The following is a 25,000-nucleotide window of genomic DNA, read 5'->3' on the forward strand; positions in this document are numbered from 1 at the left end:
GGTTCAACCAAAGTTTTTAGCTCATACCGATTAGTCGTCTTGTTGTTGAAGATGCCAACCCAGAACTTGGCAAAGATGTTAAAGTGCAGCACGACGGACTCGATGCCGGTCAGCAGCGACAGATGCACGAGCGCTTCCGTAAACTGGTTCGAGGTGACCGCCACGCGGAACATAATGTCCAGGAACTCGTGGTACGGCCGGTAGAACAGCTCCAGCGCCAGGTCAAAGTCCTTGTCGAGGCCCTGCGTTGAAGAGGAAGAATAAGAGATGAAAAAAATTTAACACCACATGACTAAACGAGTCCACCTTGTAACATCTCTGCTCAGGAGGCACGTCGACGGCACATACTGGTATAGAGCTTTAATCTACTTCTACCAAAACCAATCGACAACGTGCCATCCGAGCTGCAATGATGTGAGAAGGACTAAAATTCAACAAGACTTACCTTTTCGCAAATCTGCGACTGCGGAATGTTCATCTGCACCATCGGACGGGGTGGCCGCGGTGTGCTCTTGGAAACCGGAGGCCACGTTGCCTTCATGCCACGGCGCGGGAAGTACGACCCGAGTGGACCCATCGGGTGCGACACGTTCTGGGTGTGGCAGTGGGTGAGCAGCGGAACCAGCACCGTGCTGATGATCTCCGGCGGAGCGCACTTGACGAGCTCCTTGAGCACCTCCAGCGCGATGTTCCGCATCTCCGGTGGGTTGAAGGTGTTGAGCAGGGTTGCCAGCCGTCGGACGGCGTCCGGGAGGCCCTTCATGAGCGCTGGCGGGGGACGTTTCTTCTGCTCGCGACAGCTCGCTCGCAAAGTGCTGACGAGGAGGATGACTTCGGCGAGGAGTTCTTGCAGGTCTCCAAACACGTGACAAGCGGTCGCTTCGTGGTACATCGAGTGAAGCGTGTGCAACGCGTCGAAGCAAAGTGTGATGCCGCCGTTGAGGACTACGAATAACCGATCGTCGTCGTTGTCCACCAGTATCCGAAGCGCCGCTATCAACGTTCCCCAAGATACGCGCGCGTCCAACCCGTTGAGGTACGCCGTCAGCGTAGTCCGCCGGAAGATGGTCACCTCGCGCTGCTCGGCTTCCGTCGCGTCCGCATGACGCTGCGCAAACAGGGTCATCAACCGGAACAACTCGTCCACGGCTAGCGGGTACTGCGTCGGATGGGGTGTGATGTTCTTGAAGGCCCACTGCAGGTTCTGGTGGGCGGCCAGCTGGCGCGTAAGGAGTCTACTCTGCTGGCAGCACATCCGCAGCAGGCCGTAGTACACCGGCAGCATGGCCCGGTTGTACGTGACAATCTCCGAGTCGTCGTGGTCGGCACTGTTGGATGGAGAACCGTTACAAACCTGGTTTCGTTATGAACAACCATCGAGCAATACTCACAGTATGTAGTTAAATGCAATGTTGCGCGTAATGTCCGGACAGTTGGCCACCAGGAGCGCGTTCTCGGGGCAGTCGATCGTGGCCTGGTACCAGAACGCCAGCAGCGACTGCTTGTTGTGGTGCGCCGGAACGGACGGTTCCGACAACCGCGGATGGAACAGCTCCCACAGGGCACGGAGATGTGGTCCGAGCTGGAATTTTCAATTTTCGTTAGAATGAAGTTTGGCAGAAATTTCTGCAGATCTACTCACCATCAACTTTTCCGTCTTCGACACCAGACAGTACGTCATCAGGTTAAAGTACGCCGTCAGCTTGGTCGTGCCGTGAACGCTAATGTCGGTGTAGTTCCGGGCGGACCGAAGCAACCGCAGCAAAAGGTTCAGGATCGTGTGCAGGATGAGTTGCGCCTCGCACGAGATTTCCCGGTGCTGAGAGCTGGCATGCATGGTCAGTTTGTGGTGTGACGTGGCCCGGTAGTTGGTGCGGAAGTTCTGCGATGGAACGAGCGCCACGAGCAGGTACGCTGCGGCGTTCCGTACGCGGGCATTGTTGTGCGCCAGCAGGAATGTCTCGACCCAACTCTCGGCCGACTGGAGGATCCAGGTATGAGCGATCTTGTTACGGGGCGCTTGAACCGCCAGCCAGTCCAGTGCCGATTGGGGACAGTACTCGGCCGCGTCCCAAACCCGCTGTAGAACGAGCTGAGAGAAGCAAGGTAGGCCCGAGGGACCACCGGTAGATTCCGTGAGCAGTGTTAGCAGCTTGAAGAACGGTCCACACAGCTCGGTGTGCTTCGTTACGGCAGTGAAGAGCATCGCAATGATCTGACCGGCCAGCCGTTCGTCACATCGGCAGAGCGCGTGGATGAGATGCCTTGTCTGGTGCGGGTTGATGTTGTCCTTGATCTGCTGGTACAGGAAGGGAAAGCCCTTTCCACCGGCAATCGCATTGTAGTCACGCGCCGAAAGATGAAGCCTGAGGTCAGGTCCGCGCGACCGTTCCACAAGTGACGCCACCAGAGCAATCATCTTGTCCAGCGACGCCGGACGACTCTTGTCTACGGTGAGTGCTTCATCCGACGAATTGTCCTCGTTGTCCGAGTTGGTATCGATCTGTAAACGAGTCAACCTGATATATAGTGTCAAATTAAAATTGAAAGACCAACTCACGCAATCCTGGGCCGCCTTGTGCCCAAGGTAGAAATCGGCCACACTCCGGATCACGTTGATGCGCAACAGAAACAGTGCCTCCTCTTCGCCCATTCGCGAGAACTCGTACAGCAGCCCAAAGAACTCGGACAGGTGGCGCAGGTGGGCTCTCGCACCGTGCTCCATCAGCATAATCAACGACTTGATGAAGCGCGTAACGCAGGACACGTTACCGATGATCTCGTTCCCATCCTCGTCCGACTCCACCTTCAGGTAGAGCGCGCTGTGGCATTGCCTGTCAACGATAAAAAGTCATTACTAGCTGTACCAACTTGTGACACCTTGACTCAACCAATACCTCAACCGCTGTATCACGTGAATCACCAACCGCTGGAACATCTGCCGGACCATCTGGTTGGGGCACTGGATCAGCACCTGGACGGGCCACCACGGCTCGGCGGACATGTGACTGAGGAACCACTCGCACGCCTCCTGGCTCGCGTTGAACTGCTTCGTCAGCAGCTCCACCCAAAGCACCATCGTGGGCTAATTGCAAAAAATCGTCGTTAGAAGTGTTCATGACAAGCTCTAACAGAAAACCTCTTACCTTCTCCTTGGCGTGAATGAACGTCTCGATGAAGAACGAAACCGACAGCTGCGCAGCGATACAGGTAATGTCCGGTAGCGCAAGCAGCGTCTGCGGAATGTGGCCACAAATTTGCCACATGAAGCTGAAAGGACACACAGTTACAACTCTCGTTTCGACAAAGAAATTGAGCGTCAACTCACTTGAAGTAGGTGTGCTCGAAGATGTTGCGATCCTGCAAAAAGTGTCGGTTGTCCTGCCAGATCCACTCTTCCAGCTCTTTGCTCAGAATTTTGCGCTTTCGCTTCGGTGGAGGACCTATCCGGTTGACGACCAGCCCCAGCCCGAGCGGTCCGAGTGAGGACGAGGAAGTGGACGATGAAGACGACGAAGATGAGCACGGTTGGAGGGCGGCACTGGAAATGGTGGGCTGCTGCACGACGGCACTAAGGGGAAGGCCAACGTTACCGCCGGCGGTGGCCGTAAGTGCCGACAGGGACGAAATTGACGAGTAGGACGGCGAGGGAAGCATCGAAGGTCCTAGCAGCGGTCCCGACGGCGGCAGGATGCTCAGTGAAGAGGCCTGCGCTTGGAGGGCGGCCAGCGGAGACGGCGGTGGTGGCGTAACAAGGGACAGTCCGGCGGCGGCAGCAGTACTTCTAATGCTAGTCTTAACATCTATATCACATTTACTTAGAGTACTTAAATTATCTACTACCGATGATACTTCACTAGGATGTTTCTGAATGAATGGGTCAGTCTGATCATCTTCACGGGTGGTGTTTGTCGTGGTGCTGCTGGTACTTGGTAGTGATAGTGCCGGGCCAGGTAAGGGTGGAGGAGTGGCCACTTTCTTCGAAACATCAACCACTTCCGGCTTGCCGCACTTGTCCATTGGTTCTTCTTCCTCCTCGACCGATTCCAGCTCTGTCTTGCTAGCACTGGGCGACAGGCTCGTTCCACAGGTCATGTTGGAGCTGCTGGCAACACTGGTACTGCTACCGCTGGTCAAACTACTGCTGCTTCCATTAACCGCCGTTGTAGACGACGAGGACGTCGGGAGCGACGTGTCAATGCTACTGCTGCTACTACTGACGACCACCGTGGACGACGTTGCCGTTGCGGTCGCAGTCGGCATGGACATGGCCGATGTAAACGTGGACGGTTTGCCACAACCGGCGGCAGCGGCCGCAGCCGCAGCAGCTGCTGCCGCCGCCGAACGTTCCGCCTGGTCACGTTGGATGTTGGTGCCCTTGTTCGAGCGCCACTCGTAAAACAGCATGTACGCCGAGTTGGTTTTCTCGAAGCTAAAGTCCAGATATTTCTCCGTGACCGAATCGTACGTTTTGCTCTGAAAGGGAGATTTTAGAATTAAGATTAAATCGAACAAGAACGAATCACAGAAAGACTGACAACTCACCGTCATCTCACCGCCGAAGCACTCCGCCGCAATCTGGGACGGGTCGAACAGTTTCACCTCGGCGTCGTTAAACAGGAACCAGCGCTCCTGGTGGTTCGGATTGCTGTCCTCGTTGCGCTCCTTGATGAAGCTGTAGTAGTGGCCACCGTCGGCGTTCCCCGTGTGTACCGTCACCCCGACCAGGTCGTACTCGTAGTGCTCGTTGAAATCCTCCGAGTCTTCCTCGTCCAGCGTCTGCTGCTGCTTCTGCAGTTCGGCTTTTTCCGCCGCTTCGGCTTTGCTCGACGTCGAAGACGAGGACGATGACGGGAGTTGCTGCTCCTGCTGGCCGTCACTCGAACTGACCTTGTCATCCTTTCGGAGCGGGGCGTCGTCACCGCTAAACGGTAAACTGCCACCGCTGCCTCCTCCCTCGGAAGTGCTCGATTCGCTGACGTTTCGCGACGAAGATCTGCGCAATTCGGACTTGCGTTTCTCCTCCTGGTAGTGATGGGGCATCAGCGTCTTCTCGACGTACCCGCTCATGTCAAGTCGCATCGGGAAGCTAAAGTGCGTGTTGACCTTTTCCTTAAGCATCGTGACCATGTTGAACGTGTAGCGCATCGTGTTGAAGCAGAGAATCTGGGGGAGTTTCTTGAAGCAGGCTCGCTTCTCCGCGCGGACCTTTTTGCCGCACTGTGAGCACGTGTACATGTTGTCCCCTTCGAGGGTATCCTTGACGGTGACTTCGTCCAGCGATTCGTGCAGGTTGCGCATGTCCGCCACTTGGCACCGCACCGTGTAAAACTCCTCGAGCGTTCGGCTGACGTGGCCGCAGTCCTAGAATGAGATCAAAACAGACAGTAAGTAACGCACGAAGGGATGAGCTTTCCTAACTCCACTCCACTCCACTCAGCTTTAGTAAAACTCACTAAGGACACCACATTGTTGCTGATGACTCCGCAAAACACTCGCTTGACCAGCGTCTTCAGCTCCGGCGTCATCTCCTCCAGTTTGGAGACCAAATCGATGAAGAACTCGGCCATGTCCTTCTGCTCGCCCGTGTTGAGCGGCTGGTGGTCCATTTGGTAGACCCGGCAGAAGGATCGCGGACAGTACGCCTTGCGTTCGGATTCCATAAGGTAGGCGAACATCCGCTGCAGTTCGTACAGGGTTGCTTTGTGCTTTTGCGGGTCCGTTGAGATGGACAGGATGGCATCGCGCGTTTGGGGTGTCATGAAGAGGTGCTGGATACAGGACGCCATGTAGCAGGTCGCGCCCAGATTGGTAAGTCCAACGTAGCCACACTCGGAACGGCCCTCATCCCGTGGCCAGTAGTCCCAAGGGTACGGTGAGTGGGGTCCAGCTCGGTGCTGTTGCATCAACTTGCCGTGTAGCAGCAGGTAATTCTTGGGGGCATTCTTGCACATTTCCACCAACAGATCGTACGCCGCGGCTCGAGCTCCGTGACTTTTGCATTTCGGTTTGTCCCGATCGTCCGGCGAGGGCAACTCGAACAGCGATTGGAATATCTTGCCGATAAACTGCTGACCTTCTTCGGTGAACTTGAACTGCGGATCGAACTTGACCAGATTGGCCATCAAATTGAGCAGACCAAACAAGCCATCATCCGGACTACCGTGGCGACTTTCGAGGTAGTCTCGATCGAGAATGCTCTTGGACACCTGTCGACACATGGATTCTATCCCGATCGAACCGGGAGTCGCTGGCTTACGGCTGAGTTCTCCTCCGCAATCTTTAACCAGCTCGGGAGACAACGAGTCTACCAATCGACACAACAGCCAGAAATAGTCTCGACACGCCGGTCCATACGGTTCTTTGCCCTCGTCCGGGGATAAATGGTACGCTTGGTGTTGGGGACGCATCTTCTCTGCTAGTGGTAGCAACGCAACCAGCTTTGAAAGCAGCGGAGCCATCAATTCATAATAGGTCTGAGCATTGCCCAGACACATCCGGTACAGTGCTGCGCAGGCCTCTCTCCGTACCGCCGGTTCCGGATCGTCCAGAATTAACCGTTGCACCCAAGCCAAGTTGGCGTCAATCTTCCACAACGTCGACCGCACCTCCGGCAGAGAGTGGGCGTAGCACACCAGCAAGTTCATCGCGTAATGTATCACTTGGGCTCGCCCAAACAGACCCGTCTTGAAGTGGTGTGGACTCAACGGTTGAGCCTCCTCGTTCAAAATACCCGCTATCCGCTCCAGCGTTGGCTGCACCTCCATCAGGGCCAGCGTGTGCCGGTTCAGCTTCGGAATGATGATCGCATTTTCGTTCTCCGGCCGGAACTCTTCCATCCCGAGCAGACACAGAATTCGGAGCAAACTGGCCAGACAGTCGTGGCGCCACTCGTTCAGATCGTCACCGTCCTTGCCGCCGCCGCTGGATTGTTTCTGTAGCACACCGGAAACGAAGATCCGGTACAGGTGCGCTAGGCCGCCACACTTGACAAACTGCTCGCTCCACTCGAGGGACGCAATCGCGGGGCTTGCCAACTTGGGAGGTGGCTGCTGGTGGATCGTCGGTGGAGATTTCTGCTCCGGAACACAGCGATTGTCCGACTCCACGCTCACATTCAGCTCGTCTTCGTCCTTAACCTCCCGCCTCTGGTCAGCACATTCCGTTGACTCACTACAAGCCTCGCCGCTCTTGTTCTCCTTGTTGTCCATCTCACCAGAACTTCCCGCCTTCGGTTCTCCAATATCCGTCTCCGTATCGCATCGTCTATCCTTCTTGCCCGGTGAAGTTCCGCTGACCATCGTGGTCGCCGACAGGTTGCTATTGCTTACGCCCAGCACTTGCTGCTTGGCCGCCAGCTGTTTCTGGTTCTGTTGCATCTTGAGCGATTTGGACGTGCTAATTTTGAGCTTCAGTTGGTTCTTCACCGAAAGGCTTTTGGCGGCGCTCGGGCCGACGATGGCTTGCCGTGATCCGCCGGGCATTCCGGAGGTGGCCGCGATGGGAACGCCAATTGAGGCGGTTGGGACGACGGGTCCACCGCTGCTACTTCCTCCGGGACTGCTACAGCAGCTGCCCATAAACTTGGACTTGCAAAGGCTTTCGACGATGTGCAGCGAGTACATGAATTTCTGCAGGTTGTGCGGGTCGAGGATCTCTTCGAGCGTGTACCGGCGCGAGTCCGGAGATTCCGGTTCGAGTGGTGGTGGTTCTGGGGTGGAGTTGGCGAAGGTTAGATTTTTGAGCGTGTTGAAGAAGGTGGGCGCAGTCGGAAGCATAGCCAGGATGTCCCAAACACGCCGAGAGAGCAGTTGTGCCTTGGTGTTGGGAATGATGCGACCTCCGGGGCCGATCAGCTTCATGTCGCCGAGGGTTTGCATCAACTTGAAGAGCTGCTCAAAGTGAGGACTTCGCAGCAGCAGCAACGTCGGTAGACAGTCTTTCGGTGGCGGTGGCAGCATCGAAGGATGATCGTGATGTTCTCGGCGGCCTCGGCCTCCGCGGCTTCCCATCGACACGTACACCATCTGGTTGTCCTTGAAGCCCACATCCGCCAGACTTCGTTCATCGTACTCGGCGGTGATTTCCTGACCCTGGGTTATGATCCGGAGTGGACCTTCGCTAAGTAGCAGACCCAACACAGCTCCGGTGCCACCGGTTCGAGCCGCTGTTTCGTTGTGAGCTGTTTTGACCGCTCCCTGGATCGATTCCCACCATTTGGCGATTTCGGCCTTCAAATCCGCGACCAAATCGGTCGAGTGCAGGTGAAGAAGAGATTTTTCCGGCACACCCGCAGGTTGCAGCACAATACGAATTGGCGGACCCGGTCCTTCGTTGCGAAGTGCACTGTGCGATGCGACCTCTTTGCCCTCGAGAGCCCACCGTCGGAGATGGTACGCGTACCTCCGTCGGAACGTCTCCAGGTGAGTGTTGAGCAGCATTAGGGCACGTTGAACGCACATCAACGCATTCTCCGAGCCCGGACCTTGCCTCAGCAGTTCTTCGACGGCCTGCGTCAGATGGTTCATACACTGGGCCACAAACTGGTTCTCGTATTTGAGCTGTTTCTCCATGTAGTACGTGTTGATGTATTGGATGGCGGTCAACGAAACGTCCGTGTTGTTCGCTCGCAGTGCAATCTTCCACAGATGCTCCATTCCGACCGAATCACTCGCCTCCTGACCTTCACTCGGGTGAGCAATGATATCTTCCCGTCCCAACATAAACAACTGCTGAAACAGGCCCAGCGCAACCATGGAGATTCCTTCCGGTTTCAGTTCTGACAATCGCTTCAAGTACAAATGCTGAATGGCGTTGATTCCAAGCGCGTGGGTGTCTCCACCCTTGACCTGTCCTTGCAGCCAGGCAAACAGGCAATCGCTGCACTCGGGATCGTTCGCGAGGCAGGTCCACAGTGTGTCCACTTGGCCAAGTGCCAGCTTGAAACTGCGCGGTGACCCAACGTCACTAAATACCGACGACAGGAACTGCAGCCGGACCTGAATCTGAGTCACGTGCGAGTACAGCATTCCGCCGGATCCACGCACGGCATAGCCACTGGTCGTGTAATGCTTCAAATTGTTAAAGAAGTGATGCATCATCCGGTGATGACGTTCTGCCCAGAGCACCACCTGGTGTGTGGTCACGTCCCGAAACTGCTGGAACGACGCAAACAGCTTGGGCAACAGTCGCAAGCTCGTCACTACGCTGCGATTCTCCGCCAAGTTCTGCAGACATCCCTCGATGAAGCGCGTCCGAATGATTTTGTCCGTGTGGAAGCAGAGAAGTGTTCCGAGGACCTTCTCCGCCTCCAGCGCCAACGACTCGCCCAGCTGTCCAATCTTGTCATCCTGCAGCAGATCCCATAGCAGCGTATTTCCCGGCTGGCAAACGTCCGGAAAGCGAAAACTCGGCGATGTTGGTGCACCAAGACCTCCGGCTGCCGCTGCCGCTGCGGCCGCCGCCAGCATTTCCTTCGTTGGGATCTGCTGCGGTGGAGTTGTTTTGCTCGTCGGGGTGAGCTTGCCTTTGCCGCCGGAGGATGACGTAGGCGTTCCGCCACTACTGCACGACGCACTCGGGGTCATCGTGGACGACAGCCGATCGTGGTGAGCTCGAGTCAGCGTAATGTTCGGCGTGTTTGTTCGCTGCTGAGGCTGCTGCTGCGGGGACATTCCCGTTCCGAGCGAGCGTGGTCTGGGCAGTGGAAACTGTTGCTGATGCAAGCACTGGGCTCTGGCAGCGAGTTCTACCAGTTCCTCCTCACACGGCGAATCTTCATCGTCAAAATCGCCCATATTCTTCTCGGATTTGTTGCTCAATGGTGACGAACAGCTGCCGTCGTTTTCGGTGGCGTTCAAAAAGTTGATCAAATGTCCTTCGGCCATCGCACCCATAAAGGGTGGAACATCGTCCACCGGCCCGATGCTACCGGACGGCCCAGCCCCACTGGGACCGGCCATCGGTCCCGGTCCAACTCCCGCCCCAGCCATGTGCCTCAGCACCGAACTCTGGTGGTGCAGATTCGACTCGCTGCAGTCGCTGTCCGGCAGCATCGCCGCCAGGTCACTGTCCTCCACGTCCGACACGCTGGCCATCTCCTGCAGTTCCTTTCGCGTCAACCCGCTGATCTTTTTGCGCTTCTTTCGCAGCATCTTTTTCCTCATCGCGGAAAACGCTTCGCTCATGCCGAGCCCGAGCCCATCCTCTTCCTCCTCGTCGTCATCGTCGTCGTCGTCACTGCTGGTGCCAACCACGTTGGAGGAGGCCGCTCCGGACACACCCGGCATTGACGGGAAGCCCGAGGATGACGAAGCAGCGGCGGCCATCGAGCGGTTCATCAGCGGAATGCGCCTGGAAATTTAGAGGGGAAAAAGTTGTTCGGTTAGGACAGTCTCGTAGGTCTACAAGGATGACGACTTACATTTTCTCCTTCAATCGCTGGTCTACGTTGTAAATGCCCGGTTCTACTTTCATGTTATCTGCAAATGAAAATTAAAAGATTTGATCGAGTTTAATCAGTTCGGTTGACAACCAGAATACAATCTGATAATTACAAGTATGATGTAATCTTGACAACAATGTCGTAGATTCTGTAGGGGAGCTGGGGGTAAGACGGCCAGGCGGGGTAAGACGGCCACCCCACTGTTTTACTAAGTATACTAATGAATATTACTAAAATGTTTAGCAATACTGTTCCTCATGCTAAATAATGCATATGGAGTCACCTTTGCCAAAAATATTGTTTGAAATAGTATAAAAATAGCTCAAAATAAACAAATAATTTTTGAACTTGAAACTGGATGTAATTTTCATGAATTACAACTTAGGCATTTTTGTTAGATAACAATATGTTTTCCTGTCTTCAAATATTTTTTCATGTTAAATTGAAGTTTTCCCTAGATTATGTCCCTCGAAAAAGTTTAGAAAATGCGATGAGCTATTTACAAAAATTGTTTAAAAAAATAATTTATTTGGGGGCAAGACGGCCACCTCCTCCGGGGGTAAGACGGCCACCCGTAATTTGTAGATTTTAATTGATATAGGTTATATTTTTGACGGTTTTTGACTATTATGACATATTTGTAGATAAGGAAAAGCATTTTCAATAAAACTATCCATTTTTAATCAAAATGCTGTTAACTACCGTTTCGACAACATTCTTTACTGTGATATAGCAAAACTCATTGAATAGTATGAAATCCTATCAAACTTTTCATAAAAATCGCTAATTTAATATTGTTTACATAATTTTGATTTACTTATTCTAATCAAAATACACAAACTAATTATTTTGCATCAAATTGTGTTTGTTTTGTAGTAAAAATTCACAGTTTTTCATAAAATGTGGTCGCAATAATATGAAATTCACTGAGCCAAAATATGAAAATTTTTAAACAGCATTTTTCTTCACATTTGAAACCTGATTTTTTCAACCAAAATAGTTATGATGTTCAGAGAAGTCTGTTCAACCAACCTTGTAGGAATTTGGGTGGATTTAGCAAAGTTATTAAGTTAATTTATAGCACTGGCCGTCTTACCCCACATGGGTGGCCGTCTTACCCCGCGTATTTCATATATATACGATTTCAATTATTTTTTTAAAATTCCTGAAAAGTATTGAAAATTGGTTTTTAGACTAACTAATTTATGTCATTTCTATAATGGACTAGTAGTAGAACAATATGTACGTAATTTGAGATCAAAATAATCTGTTGTGTAAATTTTATTAGACTTCTCCCTTAGGGTGGCCGTCTTACCCCCATCTCCCCTACACATGATTAAGACTGCCGGTTTTCTTATCAGTCAAGTCGCGCGACAACGCTGTCTTTGTTATCTCGAACAATAAATTAGACGGACAAGCAAACTTTCTCTTCCTTGTTGTCTTATTTGACTCACCTTCACCGGTTGTACCGTCACAGCAATTTTTGTGCCGTGGCTGCTTGCAAGGTGGCGGAACGGCCACTCCCGAGTCCGATTCGTCCGTCGCATCCATCATACTGGCGGCGGCAACCATGGCCGGAATGGGTGCAGTGCTGGGTCCGGCTGAAGTCGTCGCCGCTGCCGGGGCGTTGCTTTTGAGCAGTTGCGTGGAAGGTCCCGGCATCGAGGAAGGTACAGCGAGGGCGACCCGTGCGGCGTGTCGTGCAGCGTTCGCTTTGGCCGCGGCAGCTGCCATTGCGGCGGCATGTTCCGGGTCGGAGCTGTCCTCTTCCTGGGGTTCGTCTTCGCTGTTGCTCCCATCGACGGAGACGGAATTTTCCGAACTTGAAGGCAGTTCGGCGGCTTCCCGAGCGGCCGCGGCAGCTGCAGCCGCTGCTACGGCCGCTTCCCGTAGCACGTTGTTCTTGGCGAGGTCCATTAGGGTAAGCCGCGAGCAGTCCCGTGCCCAGATGAGCTTCGTCAGGGCGGACGCAATGTAGATGGATTGTTCAGTATGCTCGCGGGGATCGAGCGCGGACAGGAGCGAGTAGAGATGGGAGGCCGGCCGTGGGGCCAGGTTCTTGACCAGCGATGGCAGAATGTCGTAGATTGGTTTTGAGCAGTGCTTCAGCTGGGCCGCCTGCCAGATGAGCGAGATGTGTTCTTCAGTGATCTGGTTTTCGACGGCCAGGAAGTTGAGCACGATGTGACTCTGCTTGATGACTTCGACGTGCAGATTCGGCCCGAACAAGTGCGAAATGATTTGATTCTCCGTGAGCCAATCGGCCAGCTTTTGACCGACGACCTCCACCTCGGCCACAGTCTCCGTCGTGCAGATCTCGTTGAACAGGTTGATGTGGGCGTTGATTTGAGCCATTCCGGCCAACCTCATGGTCAGCGTGGAGCTGGTAAAGTACTTGAAGGCCAACGCGAGTCCTTCGGTGTCGAACGTAATTTGCGAATCCAGCGGATCCTTGATGGCGGTCCACATGAAGTCGGCCATCGCTTTCGTAGCCGGCGATCGCAGGTCCTGGTCCGACAGTTTGCACATGTACTGCAGAATCTTTACCCGAATCGGGATGAACAGTTGAATGATCGATCGGTAGTTGATCCAAAGCTTCAGGTTCGAAATCGCAGCCGTGATGGCGTGCGCAATCGGAACCGGCAAATTCGGCGAATCAAAACTAGCCATCATGGCGTCAAATCCTCCGGAAGTACAAAACAGCGACACGTTCCTCAACAGAAACGCCGGTATTTCGTTGTCGTGCAGATCGCAAAAAATACTCAAAGATTGCGCTTCCTGCGGCGAGATTTCGTCCATCCTCGCGTGGACTCCATGCTTGTACGCCACGTACAGTGGAAAATTGAGCAAAAACGCCTTCGACGACAGCAGCAGCAGCTTCTCCATGTCTAGCAGCGTCCAACAGTCCTCCAAAACCGGAGAACCTCCTGCATCTTTGCGCGGAGCCGGCAACTGTTCCTCCACAACCGGTGGTGCCACTTCGGTTGTCTCTTCCTTCCCACCATCTTCACCGTCCTTGCCAGGAACCACGGCCGCGGTTGCCAAGGCAGCAGCTGCAGCTGCGGCCGCCGCGCATCGCTTCTCCTCGCGCTCCAACAGGCCCCGGATGTTCTTCAGCTGGTACACGGTAAAGTAAACCAGCGCCTGCACCACCAGGTTGAACCGCTCGAAGTTCTTCGGGTCGCGGTAGCAGCACATGCACTGCCGGACCGGCCAGCACTGGATGTACCCGATGACGACCTCGATCTCGCGCTTCGACAGGAACACCGGATGTTCGGACTCATTGCTCGCCAGGCGGGACTCGTCTGTTTGGGAGAAAAAAATGATGTTTTAAATTTCTTGTTTTTAGACACCTATTTTGCAGATTTTAAGCAATCTGAGGTAATTTTTTTAAATTGGTTTCTTAAAAAAATATGTGCAACAGCCAACGACTTTTCATCATTCTCTAATCTATGTTTTATTTATAAAATTATTTTTATTAGGTCCTTTTGGTACTGGGACCTGTTTTTTTTTTATTGGACGCCTGATGAACAGACTGGATGAACTATGCACGTTTGGGGCAGCTTCGGTTCAGATTTTCGTAAGATCAAAGCAATTGGCTTGCGTTTCTTAGGCTATACACTTGTTACAATTCTTCCGGATATTCCCATTCACATGAACTCCCCACCGTGTGTGCGGTTTTCCTGCTCTTCTGCCTGTGCCGCCGCCCGGTTGGGTGCGGTCAAAAAGCAGTCTGACAGGCTGGTCTTCGTCAATTTGGGCAACATGGTTGGCCCAGCTGATGTTCGCCTGGGTGGCGATAGTCGGTTCTTCAAGAAACACGTGCAGTTTGTGGTTCATGCATCTTTGCCACACTCCGTCAGACATCTGCTTCGCGCCAATCGTGGACTTAACCAATCGCTCCCAAATTTTAATGGGTTGATTGGGACACTTAATAGGAATCAAGAAATGTGTTGCTGATTGGATTTTTATCATTTTCAATTTTCCCATATAACTCGATTCCAGCCTAATGGGGCACACAACACCTCCATATTTGACGGCATCTCTGTTGTTCTTCAGCTTCTTGATCTACCTCTTCATCGTCTCTAGATCAGGCGCTGGGAACTGTTCATCAGTTGCGGGCGCCCCAAGTTTGACTCCTTCGCCGTTGAGTTGCTCGTTGAAGAACTGCTTCCACCTGTCCAATACCTCGCTTTTGTTCATGATCAGGTTTCCCTCGGTGTCCCTGCATACATCGGCTCGCAGCACGAAGCTTTTGCAGGACCGGCTCAACTTCTCCTAGAATATTCGCGTTTCATTAGTTCGGAAAAGATGCTACATTTCTGCACAATCTTGGTCTGCCTGCAGATTCGGAGCCTCCTCCAGCGTCGCGTAGAATGCTTCCTTCTCATCAACGGTCTTTTCTTCCTGGAGGCAGTGCACGTTGATGATGCTGTAGTTGAAGAAACGGCCTCTTACTTGCACATCTGCTCGCTGGTAGCCGTGAAGCCGAACACGCGATCCTGCATCTTGCCCCGCACAATTAAGTGGGTACGATCTGCTGACCTGGACAGCCCAGCACCGGCCCCTCCTCCAAGCACACCTCCTGCAGTGCCACAACATCGAAGTTGCGAGGTTGCCACTCAATCGCCAATGCGAATTCGAAACCCAACAAGTCCAGTGATCTGCAGTTGCAAGAATCGAGTTGCCAATTGGCGATTTGATTTTTATTGGGCTTCTGCCGTTTGTTCCGGATTCCGGCCAGGTCTACTGCTTAAATTTTACCCCAGAGATGATTCGTTGAAGTGGGTTGAGTTTGAGCACGGAGTGGTGTGGTTATGTTTGAGAGAATAATTCGCAATGCTGAGAAATTTTGATACTCTGGTCCTCTCTGGGATGACACATTGCATTCGTTTGCTCACGAATTTTTATGTAAGAAAAAAACTAAATTTTCTGTATTTCTGTCTAGTTTTGTATTACCCTTTAGAGGGATGTTAAATAAATTACTTTGTTAAAATCGCAAATTATGAACCAATCATAGTCTTTATTTTATTGATCTACGAATATTTCACAAAATGAAAACAAAGCAAATCAAAACATTTCCTGGAATGTCGTGACCTCAAACTTTTCCAACATCCCAAAAAGTGCCCATTTCGCCACCATCAAATTCCATCGTTTCCTCTACCCTTCTCCCCGGAGCTTCACCCCCTCTAAACACTGTTATTATTGCCCTTCCTTCACCTTCTCCCGCACCACTCTTCTTCGCGGGGTCCTAATCCGGGAGCCTCCTTTCCATTCCATCTGACCTGACCATCTTGTCTCTTTCTCTCTCTCTCTCTCTGACTAGTTTTAGTTCGAGCCGCTGACTGAAAATGCATTCAAAGATGGCCAACGATAGTCGGAGGGGGGTTCAACCCGCACACACACCCGCCCGCCCATCGCTGTATGTGTGCGCGTTTGTGCAACCTTCTTCTTGTTCGCGAGTTCCGCGATTTTCGCCCAGCTCAAGTCTCGTCTTGTCTTGGCCCAACTTACACGAGCCCAGCAGATTCAGGAAGCCGGCGCAAACATCGCACATCTTTGCCACCTTGTGCCGCTCCTCTGGAAGGGGGGCCCGCTGGTCTGGTTCCAGCCGACGGTGGCCAGTTCCCCGAGATTTTCGGGTTGCTCCTTCTGCTTCAGCAAATTCTGAACTCAACTTTGCTTTCTTCTTCGTTCACTTTAATGTCTCTGACGGTTAGTTTATTTTGCTTTTTTCCCGTTGGTCGCGGCGGATCACGATCCGGCTCCGCCGAAAGTGGCCACTGGACCGGTCCAGGGGCTCCACAAATCGGAAGAAAAATCGCAAACTCCCCCGAAAGAAAAACGAAAAACGTTCAACGTGTGCCGTTCTTCTGCCGTCCCGACCGTCCTGTCAACAAGAGAAAAAGCAAAAAACTTCAGCCAGCCTACTCGGACTGTCACTTTTGAGAGCTGTTCGGCTGTCTTTCTCCGGGGGTTCTTTCTTCCTGTCTCTCGACCGCTCACTCACTCTCACACACACACAGGCACACAAACTGGAAAATTTCTTGCACAAAATTCCCAATCAAAAGATGAATTTCCCCACTTTTCACGCAACTCCCCGCGCGTCCAACCCGGCCCGGAAGTGGCCAACGGTGGCCGGCATCGTACCGGCGTGTAAATTCGCACAAAAAAACCTCTTTTTTCCACTGCCTCGGCGGAACGTTCGCGGTGTGTGTCGCGTTGCAACTTTTTTCTTCTTCTTCTGACGGTGTCTCTCTGACAGCTCGCCAGCGACCCGAACGATCGCGTGTGTGCGTGCGAGCGGTGTGGCGATTCTTGTTGAACTGAAGAAACGATTCGATTTTTTTTTCGCGAGTGAGAGAGAGAGAGCTCGGTTTGTGTTTGTGGTTTGGAGGAAGGTTTCGCATCGGAACGCGAGCATCTTCCCAGTCAATTCAGTTAAAATTGTTAAATGGAATGCAATTTGAATTGTATCCGAATTTCGTTATGAACGCAACAACCGGTTCAGTTTCAGAATTTGAATTGGGGAGTAAATAAATACTGTTCCTTATGAATCGCACCTGACTCAGGTGAGTTTGAAACGGAATTAGCTGAGTAGGATGAAACGAATGCGGAATCTGGGTTGTCGCGAGTTTCTTCGGAGGACTTGAAGTGATGGAGCGTTCTTTTATTACGTAACACAGTTAGAAGGGGTGAGGGAGTCGAAGGCTGTGTCGCATGGCTTTCTACCTAAGGTACTCGCGATTGAGTGTGTAGTAGTGCGGTTGTCAAAATCGTTATCTCTGACTCTCTCACTCCACTGACACTGACATTGTTTATGTTTTGGTTTTCCTGGCACGGTCCATTGTTCTTTTGTTATTGTTTTGGTTTTAGTGGCACGGAGTCATGCACTCACACTAATGCAAAGCAAGATCGCGAGTACCTATGATATACAGCCTTGGCTGTGTCGTACGTTTCTTTTAATTTGTATGGAATTGTAAATATTGGTTTTGATCGATTGTGATTGGCTGAATTCCAAGTAGCTAATTTTGACGTTAAAATTTGACTACCATCACAAATGCTGTGATTGGCTGAATTTCAAACACGTGGTTTAACAGCTGATCCAAATTTTTAAGCAATCGGAAACAACACACTCTCGTGCGTGGATACCTCTATGTACACGAAAAAGATTGAGGTTAAATTTTGTTCTAGCCAGCAAAACAAATGGCGTGCAAGTGTGCTTGAGAGCGGGCTTAGATAACTCTATTGGTGGGTTTTAGTGTAAATAGTTCTGTATAGAGTTATCTAAGCCCGCTCTCACGCACACTAGCACACCATTTGATTTGCTGGCCGATACAAAATTTAACCTCAATCTTTCTTGTGTACGTACACGCAATACGCACGCACGTAGATAACTCTATTAACAGTTCAATAGGGCGAATCTACGTTTGTAAACAAGCAGTCTATCCCCTTTGCTCAAGTGACAGTTCACGTAAAATAAAAGGGGGATAGACTGCTTGTTTACAAACGCAGATTCGCCCTATTGAACTGTTACTACGGAAATATTGAATATAAATCTATTAGATGTTAAACAGATATCACACTCAACCCTCCGGTGGTTGGTCACTTTTTCGTTTGACACATTTTTAGTTTTTACCCCATTGGTTGGTCAAAGTCAAACTAAAAAGTGACGAACTGTCTCTTTTTACACGGCGCTATCAAAACAAACGTTTGGTAGTGTGTGTGAACTCCGTGTAAAAAGGGTGTCAAACTAAAAAGTGACCCCGTTCGTTTGACAACAGTTGGTGTCAAACTATCGGGGTTTGATTGTACTACCCACTGAGAAATTTGGCTCGAGCCTCGACTCGATTCAGGCTCGATCTCGAGCCAGATCGACCTGAGGCCTCATGACTCATGAGGCTCAAGCCAAAATTCTCAGTGGGTAATATCCGCGCTTAATAGAGTTATCTAAGCCCGTGCTCACGCACACTAGGACGCCATTTGTTTTGCTGGCCGGTACAAAATTTAACCTCAATCTTTTTCGTGTACGTACACGCAATACATGCGCACGTAGATTACTCCATAAATCTGTGAACTTTAGATTTTCCGTTCAGCTGGCATGGCTGCCGACCTGAATTCGTCCCTGTCACTCGTTTTGACAGTCCAGCAAAGCAAACAAACAAAATAAAAAGTCTTTTTCACTTCCAATCATGGTGCCGCCGCCGTCATAACAACAAAAAGTTGAAAAACTGTTTTTCTGCGTAAATTTGGCTAATTTAACTTGACAAAAGTACACCAAACAAATGCTCAGTTGTGGGACATTCTTTAGATCGTTGAGATTAAACAGAATCGCGAAACGCTCTGGGCGGAGGACGGTTTGTGCGGGTGGAACATTTGACCTGCGTCAAAAAAGTGATTAAAAGTGTTGATTTATCTCGGCAAGTGCCGAATTGATAAGGATTTAGAATAATACGTGGAGGTGAAAAAGTACCGCAAAGAGTGCATTCTAACTACGTGGAACTTGCTTAAAATTTTCTGCTGCTAAAAAAGGAAAAACTTCAGCTTAACAAACAAAATTGTGCACGCAGAGCAGATCTCATAAATATTTACATATTTGCGCAGTTTTTTTTTTATCTTTTGGAAAGACCGCAGTCCGAACCCAAATGGAGGAGAAGTGATTTGATTTTTTGGATAACTTAACTGAGGAAAGACAATTGTCAAAAAACGGGATTGCAAAATGGTCCGGATCCGACGAAAGTTGGCCTTGATCCTGACCGGGGTAACACTGTTTGTGTTTCTGATGCTGTATGTCATCTTGAACCATTCGATGCCCGCGGAGAAACCGGTAAGTTCAGAATATGTTTTATCAATCGCAGTGTAGAAAGACGTTATTTATTTGAATTAATTTAGCATTGACTTAAGATTTTTTTTACTTATGAGAAATCCTTGACCTGATAAAAAGTTGTAAACTAACAGGTTATCGTTATAAATAAACGCACAAATTACCAAATTACAATCAATTGGGTCCTAAAATGAAGCTTAGATTGCTGATATTATTGTTTACAGCGATACACAAAGTACAACCACAAAGAGTTTAAAATGGATTTTTAAATCAATTTTGAAAAATTAACCTCGCGGTCCTTCTTGACAGAAAAGCTCCTACTTGACAGCTCGTTCCAAGGGGACCATAGTTGATCCATCGAAAAAATGTTGTCTTGTTATTATTATTTTTTTGCATTAAAATGAAAAAAAGTGATCAAAAATGGTTTTTGATCGTGATTTTTACCGTTATACATAAAAATTTACATAGGGCTTTAGTACCCAATTCTTCGGATTAGTAATTACGCAGGTTGCAAGCTTCCTAGTGTGCAACCGATTGCGCCCGGTGGCTATGCAAAATGCGATGCCTCAGAACGTACAGATAAAAGCTAGATCTGCGAGAGTGCAAGCTTGATTTACACTGAAAAGCTCGCATTAATATAGCAACGAAATTGAGTTGTACTAAAAGCTAGTGCTGGCCACCAGAGGTAAACGTGATGTTGAAATTCCCGGAGTTGTACACACAGATTTTTTCAACCAACATTCAGAGTCAGTTTTATACAAATTTAAACAAAACCGGATTTATTGGAGAGGATTCAGTTTTAAGGGTATCCGAGTGAAAACAACTCTGAAACCGGTTATTTTTCCATTGTGAAAAAGACGTCTCTAATCAAAAGTACCAATCAAGTTCTCTAGTTAACATAGGTTTAGAACAATGCGAATATTGCCAAAAAAATCTTAAGTTGAACGTGATCGATGTCTTCGAGATGACGAGACACAACAAGAACAACAAGTATCGTAATAAACTGTACCTGGTTCACCTCGAGAAAAGATCGATGGTTCGGGCAACAATTTTCAACATCACCGTGACTTTGGAACGTTATCGTCCAGTGCACCGTGACGTGACGCAATGTTCGAACTGCTTGTAGTTTGGGCATGGCGGAAGGAACTGTTTCACGAAGAGTCGTTGTGCAACCTGCGGAGGTGAGCACAAAACTCAAGCATGCATTGCAACGCAATCAACGAGAACATTGAAGCGAAATGCTTCAACTGTGGTGGCGACCATTCGACGAAGATTCGGAGCTGCCCAAAACGAGCTGAATTTTGTGAATGTTTTGCAGCAAGTGACCAGCACTCACCAAATTGTCGCAAAACACCAGGAGTGGTATCTGTTATGGTGGTTCCAAATCTGCAGCCATTGCCGTTGAATCAGCGTCCAAAAGTTGCAGAGAAATACAGTTTGTAGTTAACTCGTTCTATCAATATATTTCAATAAATGTAGCTTTATTTTTAATTTTTAGTTAGGATTTGTCATTTAAGTGTTTTTTTTATCGAATGCAAAAGTGCAAAATTATTGAAGATGAAAAACATTTATTACATATAAGAAAGTTCAATAAAGATATATTTAATTCAAAAATTCCAGAGTCACGACTTCCTGCTGCTGGAGGACAAAATCAAGGAGCTGGAGACGGGGCTGAACAAGCATCGGCGTGAGTTTGGCGACATGAAGCACCAGCTGGACACGATCCGTTCGAAAAGTGGCGCAAACCCGTTGGATACCGACTACGAACTGGACAAGGTGCCGGCGGTGGCCGCTCCGGCTTTGGGGAACCGCGAGATGGTTAAAGATTCGGTGATAAGTGCCAATCGGGATGGAAGTTGCTCGTTGCGGACGGATGTGGTGCCGCAGGTTGATGTTCAGATGTTGGAGCTTTACGAGAAGACGCCTTTTGACAATGTGGATGGGGGGCCGTGGAAGCAGGGTTGGAGGATCAGCTACGATGAGAAGCACTGGAATCAGCACCACAAGTTGAAGGTGTTTGTGGTGCCGCACTCGCACAATGACCCAGGGTGGATTCATACCTTTGAGGAGTATTACGAGCGGCAGACGAAGCAGATATTTGCCAACATGTTGCGGCATTTGGAGGAAAATCCGGCGATGAGGTTTATTTGGGCTGAGATCAGTTATTTTGCACGTTGGTACGACAATTTGGTACCCCAGCAGAAGGACGTGGTGAAGAAGTTAGTTCGGAACGGACAGCTGGAGTTTGTGACCGGCGGGTGGGTCATGCCGGACGAGGCTAACTCGCACTGGTACGCAATGTTGCTGCAGTTGACCGAGGGTCAGACGTGGCTCAAGACGCGGTTGAACGTGACGCCGACCTCGTCCTGGTCGATCGATCCTTTTGGACAGTCGCCGAGCATGCCGTACATCTTGAAGAAGAGCGGATTTGACAATCTGTTGATCCAGCGAACGCACTACATCGTGAAGAAGAACTTGGCGTTGAAGCAGCAGTTGGAGTTCCGTTGGCGCCAGTTGTGGGACAGCACCGGGGAGACGGAGTTGCTGACGCACATGATGCCGTTCTACTCGTACGATATTCCGCACACGTGTGGTCCGGACCCGAAGATCTGCTGCCAGTTTGACTTTAAGCGATTGCCCAACTTTGGAGTGTCCTGTCCGTGGCGCGTTCCGCCGCAGCCAATCACCGACGAAAATGTATCGAAAAAGGCCGAGCTGATTGTGGACCAGTGGCGTAAAAAGTCCGTCCTGTACAAGACGCGGTCGGTGTTGATCCCGCTCGGTGACGACTTCCGGTACACGCAGAGCAAAGAGTGGGAAGCCCAGCGGGTCAACTTTGAAAAGCTGTTCGATCACATCAACGCGGAACCGGCGTTCAACGTGGAGGCCAAGTTCGGCACACTTCAGGAGTACTTTGACTCGATTCGGGCGGCACAACCGCTGGACAAGTTCCCCACCTTGAGCGGTGATTTCTTCACTTACGCCGATGTCAACGAGGACTACTGGAGTGGTTATTACACATCTCGGCCGTACCACAAGCGGCAGGATCGGATATTACTTGGTTATCTTCGGAGCGCGGAGATGCTACACGCGTGGCACACCTGGGACGGAGAAGGTGAGGGTGAACTCGCGCAACGTCTTCAGTACGCGCGTCAGCAGCTTGCGCTGTTTCAACATCACGATGGGATCACCGGAACGGCCGATAACCACGTTGTTGAGGATTACGCCCAGCGAATGTCTAAGGCGATTGAGGAGTGCAAGTTCGTGATGCAGCAAGCGGTCTATAGACTGCTCACGCGACCTTCCGTGTACCAGGCGGATCCCAAGTTCTCGTACCTTAGTATCGACGACGCCCGCACGGTAGACGGTTCGGACTCGTTCCGGCCAACGATAATTATCGGCGATGAACTGCCGATAAAGCACGTCGTGGTGCACAACTCACTGCCCGTCCATCGCCAAGAACTGGTCGAAGTATATTTGGGCAGACCGTTCGCCACGGTTCAAGACTCGCGCGATGGCTCAACCGTACCGGCTCAAATCGCTCCGGTTTGGTCGTGGCACACGCGTCCGGATGGTGTCAGCACTCCCCAAGCCTCAACCACCAAGTACCGGCTCGTGTTTCGAGTTTCCGTTCCTCCGATGGGCCTCGTAGTGTACACGATCAACGCGCGAAACCGCGTACAAGACAGCGAAGGAGTGTCGTACGCAAAGGTTACAATCCTCTCCCGAACTCCGTTCACGATCAACCTGCGAGACTACCCTGAACTCCCGGAGTTTGGTGAACCGCGTGAAACCTCACTTAAAGTTGGTGAAAGCGGCCCCGGAGCATCATTCAACGCCAACGGACTGCTGAAGTCACTCTCGGTAGACTCGAACACCGTCCCAGTTCATCTGGAATTCCTCAAGTACGGAATGCGTTTCGGCCATGGGAAGAGCGGAGCTTACCTGTTCCACCCGGACGGTCCCGCCACCAAACTTCCCCTCGGAGACCCCGTCATCCTGATCGTCAAAGGTCCGCTGGAAGCCAGCATCACGACCGGTCTTCCGTTCACGAACCACCAAGCGGTTCTGCGTGGCGGAGCGCTCGAGTTGCGCAACCTGGTGGACATTGGAAGCCGCGAAAATACCGAAATCGTGATGCGACTCTCGACCACGATCGACAGTGGCGAGCTTTTTTACACCGATCTCAACGGGATGCAGATTATCAAGCGGAAGCGGATGGACAAGCTGCCACTGCAGGCCAATTATTACCCGGTGCCGTCGGCGATGTTTATTCAGGACGAGAACCTGCGGCTGACGATCCTCGGTGGGCAGCCGCTGGGCGGATCAAGCTTAAAGTCCGGAGAGGTGAGTTGGGGAGTCAAGTCTCATTCGCTAATTTTACATTAAATCTTTTTCCCAGATGGAAATCATGCAGGACCGGCGCCTTTCGCAGGACGACGACCGCGGCCTGGGTCACGGCGTCCTCGACAATCTCCCCGTGCTGCATCTGTTCCGGCTGGTGCTGGAGAGTCGCGAACCGTGCACCAAGCTCGATCCGGGCTATCCGGCCGCCTTCCTGACGGCCAGTGCCCACGCCGAGCTGCGATCGCTGTTGCACCCCCCGGAAAAGCTCATCTTCAACGAAAACGAGTGGACCGGGCTGGTGCCGAGCTATGGCGCTAACCACGAACCGCTCGACCGGGACATGGAGCTGGTGGCGATGCGAAGCTTACCGCACGTTAAGCTGGGCAAGGACCGTCGGCCGACGATCGGGCTCGTCGTTCATCGGACAAACCTGGAGGATTGCGGATCGGAAGCGAGCGGGGAAGGAAATGTAAGACCTTTGTTTTAACCCCCAAATAAACCTCCAAAAACACTGACTCTTTTTCAACCTTTTCGTTACAGCTGAGCATCAAAAAGTTGCTCAACCTGGACGATGGCCACGAGGTGTATGCCTCACCGTTGACGCTGCTGCGCCGCCAGGAGCCGGTGTCCGCCGACGACCTGAACCTGTGCCCGATGGACACCAAGGCGTTCATCATTCAGCGATGAATACTTTTTTGTGACGCAAAGTGGTGCGAATGGTAGGTTTTAAGAACGATGAGACACGCTTTAAAGGGAGATAAAATTCCGCTAAATACCGAAAGGAGCAAACCAATAATTTATTGTGACCGGAAGTTCTTTAAGCTAGAAAAAAAAACTGCATTTTCGCAAGCGTCCGCAAGTTTACCTGAATCAAAGCAAAGTTTATTAAAATTTGCGCGCAGTTTGTGAGACGAGTAGGTGCGATTGAGTGAATGAGTTACCGAATGACTGTTTGAGAATTTAAATAAAAAAGGGAAAGCAGCAATTTACCATTCTAAAGAATCTAACGTCAAAGTTAGATTGCGGTACGATGCAGAAAAAGGCCAAGTGGTTAGTGGTGGGCCGATTGATTGATAGAATCGATGTAAAGGAAACATACATTCACCTTCTATGCATACAAACAATAAACCAACAAATGACAACACACAAACGCACACAAGCCACGTTTTGCTTGGCACCTCCATACTTAAGCCGTTTGTGTATTATTTAAATTAAAGTGACACTGTTGTTAATATGATAGAAAAAATGAGAAAGCCTTAACAGGAAAACAAAATTCATTTGACGAACCTTGTGAGTTTGGAAAATATGGACAATATGGGTATTCAGACAGAATTAGCCAAATAATCTGATATTTTCATTGTTCATCATTCAAAAAAGTGTGCTTT

General features: G+C 50.7%; 2 protein-coding genes across 2 annotated transcripts; one reads left to right on the plus strand and one right to left on the minus strand.

Annotated features, from left to right (window-relative positions):
* Positions 1–8: 8 nt before the first annotated feature.
* Positions 9–16,758, minus strand: LOC120423818 (ubiquitin carboxyl-terminal hydrolase puf; the record flags this gene model as incomplete). Its single annotated transcript, XM_052711549.1, has 13 exons — positions 15,959–16,758; positions 11,899–13,749; positions 10,424–10,481; positions 5,457–10,353; positions 4,546–5,364; positions 3,329–4,476; positions 3,147–3,270; positions 2,898–3,085; positions 2,561–2,834; positions 1,643–2,503; positions 1,392–1,582; positions 446–1,328; positions 9–242 (listed from the first exon to the last, which is right to left on the minus strand). Coding segments are annotated over exons 1-13 (11,571 nt in total), but the record flags the coding sequence as incomplete, so codon positions are not given.
* A 1,863-nt stretch (positions 16,759–18,621) lies between these two features.
* Positions 18,622–24,831, plus strand: LOC120423830 (alpha-mannosidase 2). The gene is made up of 4 exons (XM_039587770.2): positions 18,622–19,271; positions 20,889–23,615; positions 23,671–24,084; positions 24,156–24,831. Exons 1-4 carry the CDS (start codon positions 19,164–19,166, stop codon positions 24,300–24,302), a joined length of 3,396 nt encoding a protein of 1,131 aa, XP_039443704.1. The 5' UTR covers positions 18,622–19,163; the 3' UTR covers positions 24,303–24,831.
* The last annotated feature ends 169 nt before the right edge of the window (positions 24,832–25,000 follow it).

Source organism: Culex pipiens, unplaced genomic scaffold, assembly GCF_016801865.2.
Source record: "Culex pipiens pallens isolate TS unplaced genomic scaffold, TS_CPP_V2 Cpp_Un0113, whole genome shotgun sequence".
NCBI lineage: Eukaryota > Metazoa > Arthropoda > Insecta > Diptera > Culicidae > Culex > Culex pipiens.

Coding starts and splice junctions, on each gene's coding strand:
- LOC120423830 (XM_039587770.2), top strand. CDS start 19,164: ATGGTCCGGATCCGACGAAAGTTGGCCTTGATCCTGACCGGGGTAACA. Junction 23,616..23,670: donor CAAGCTTAAAGTCCGGAGAG/GTGAGTTGGGGA, acceptor TCTTTTTCCCAG/ATGGAAATCATGCAGGACCG. Junction 24,085..24,155: donor AAGCGAGCGGGGAAGGAAAT/GTAAGACCTTTG, acceptor TTTTCGTTACAG/CTGAGCATCAAAAAGTTGCT.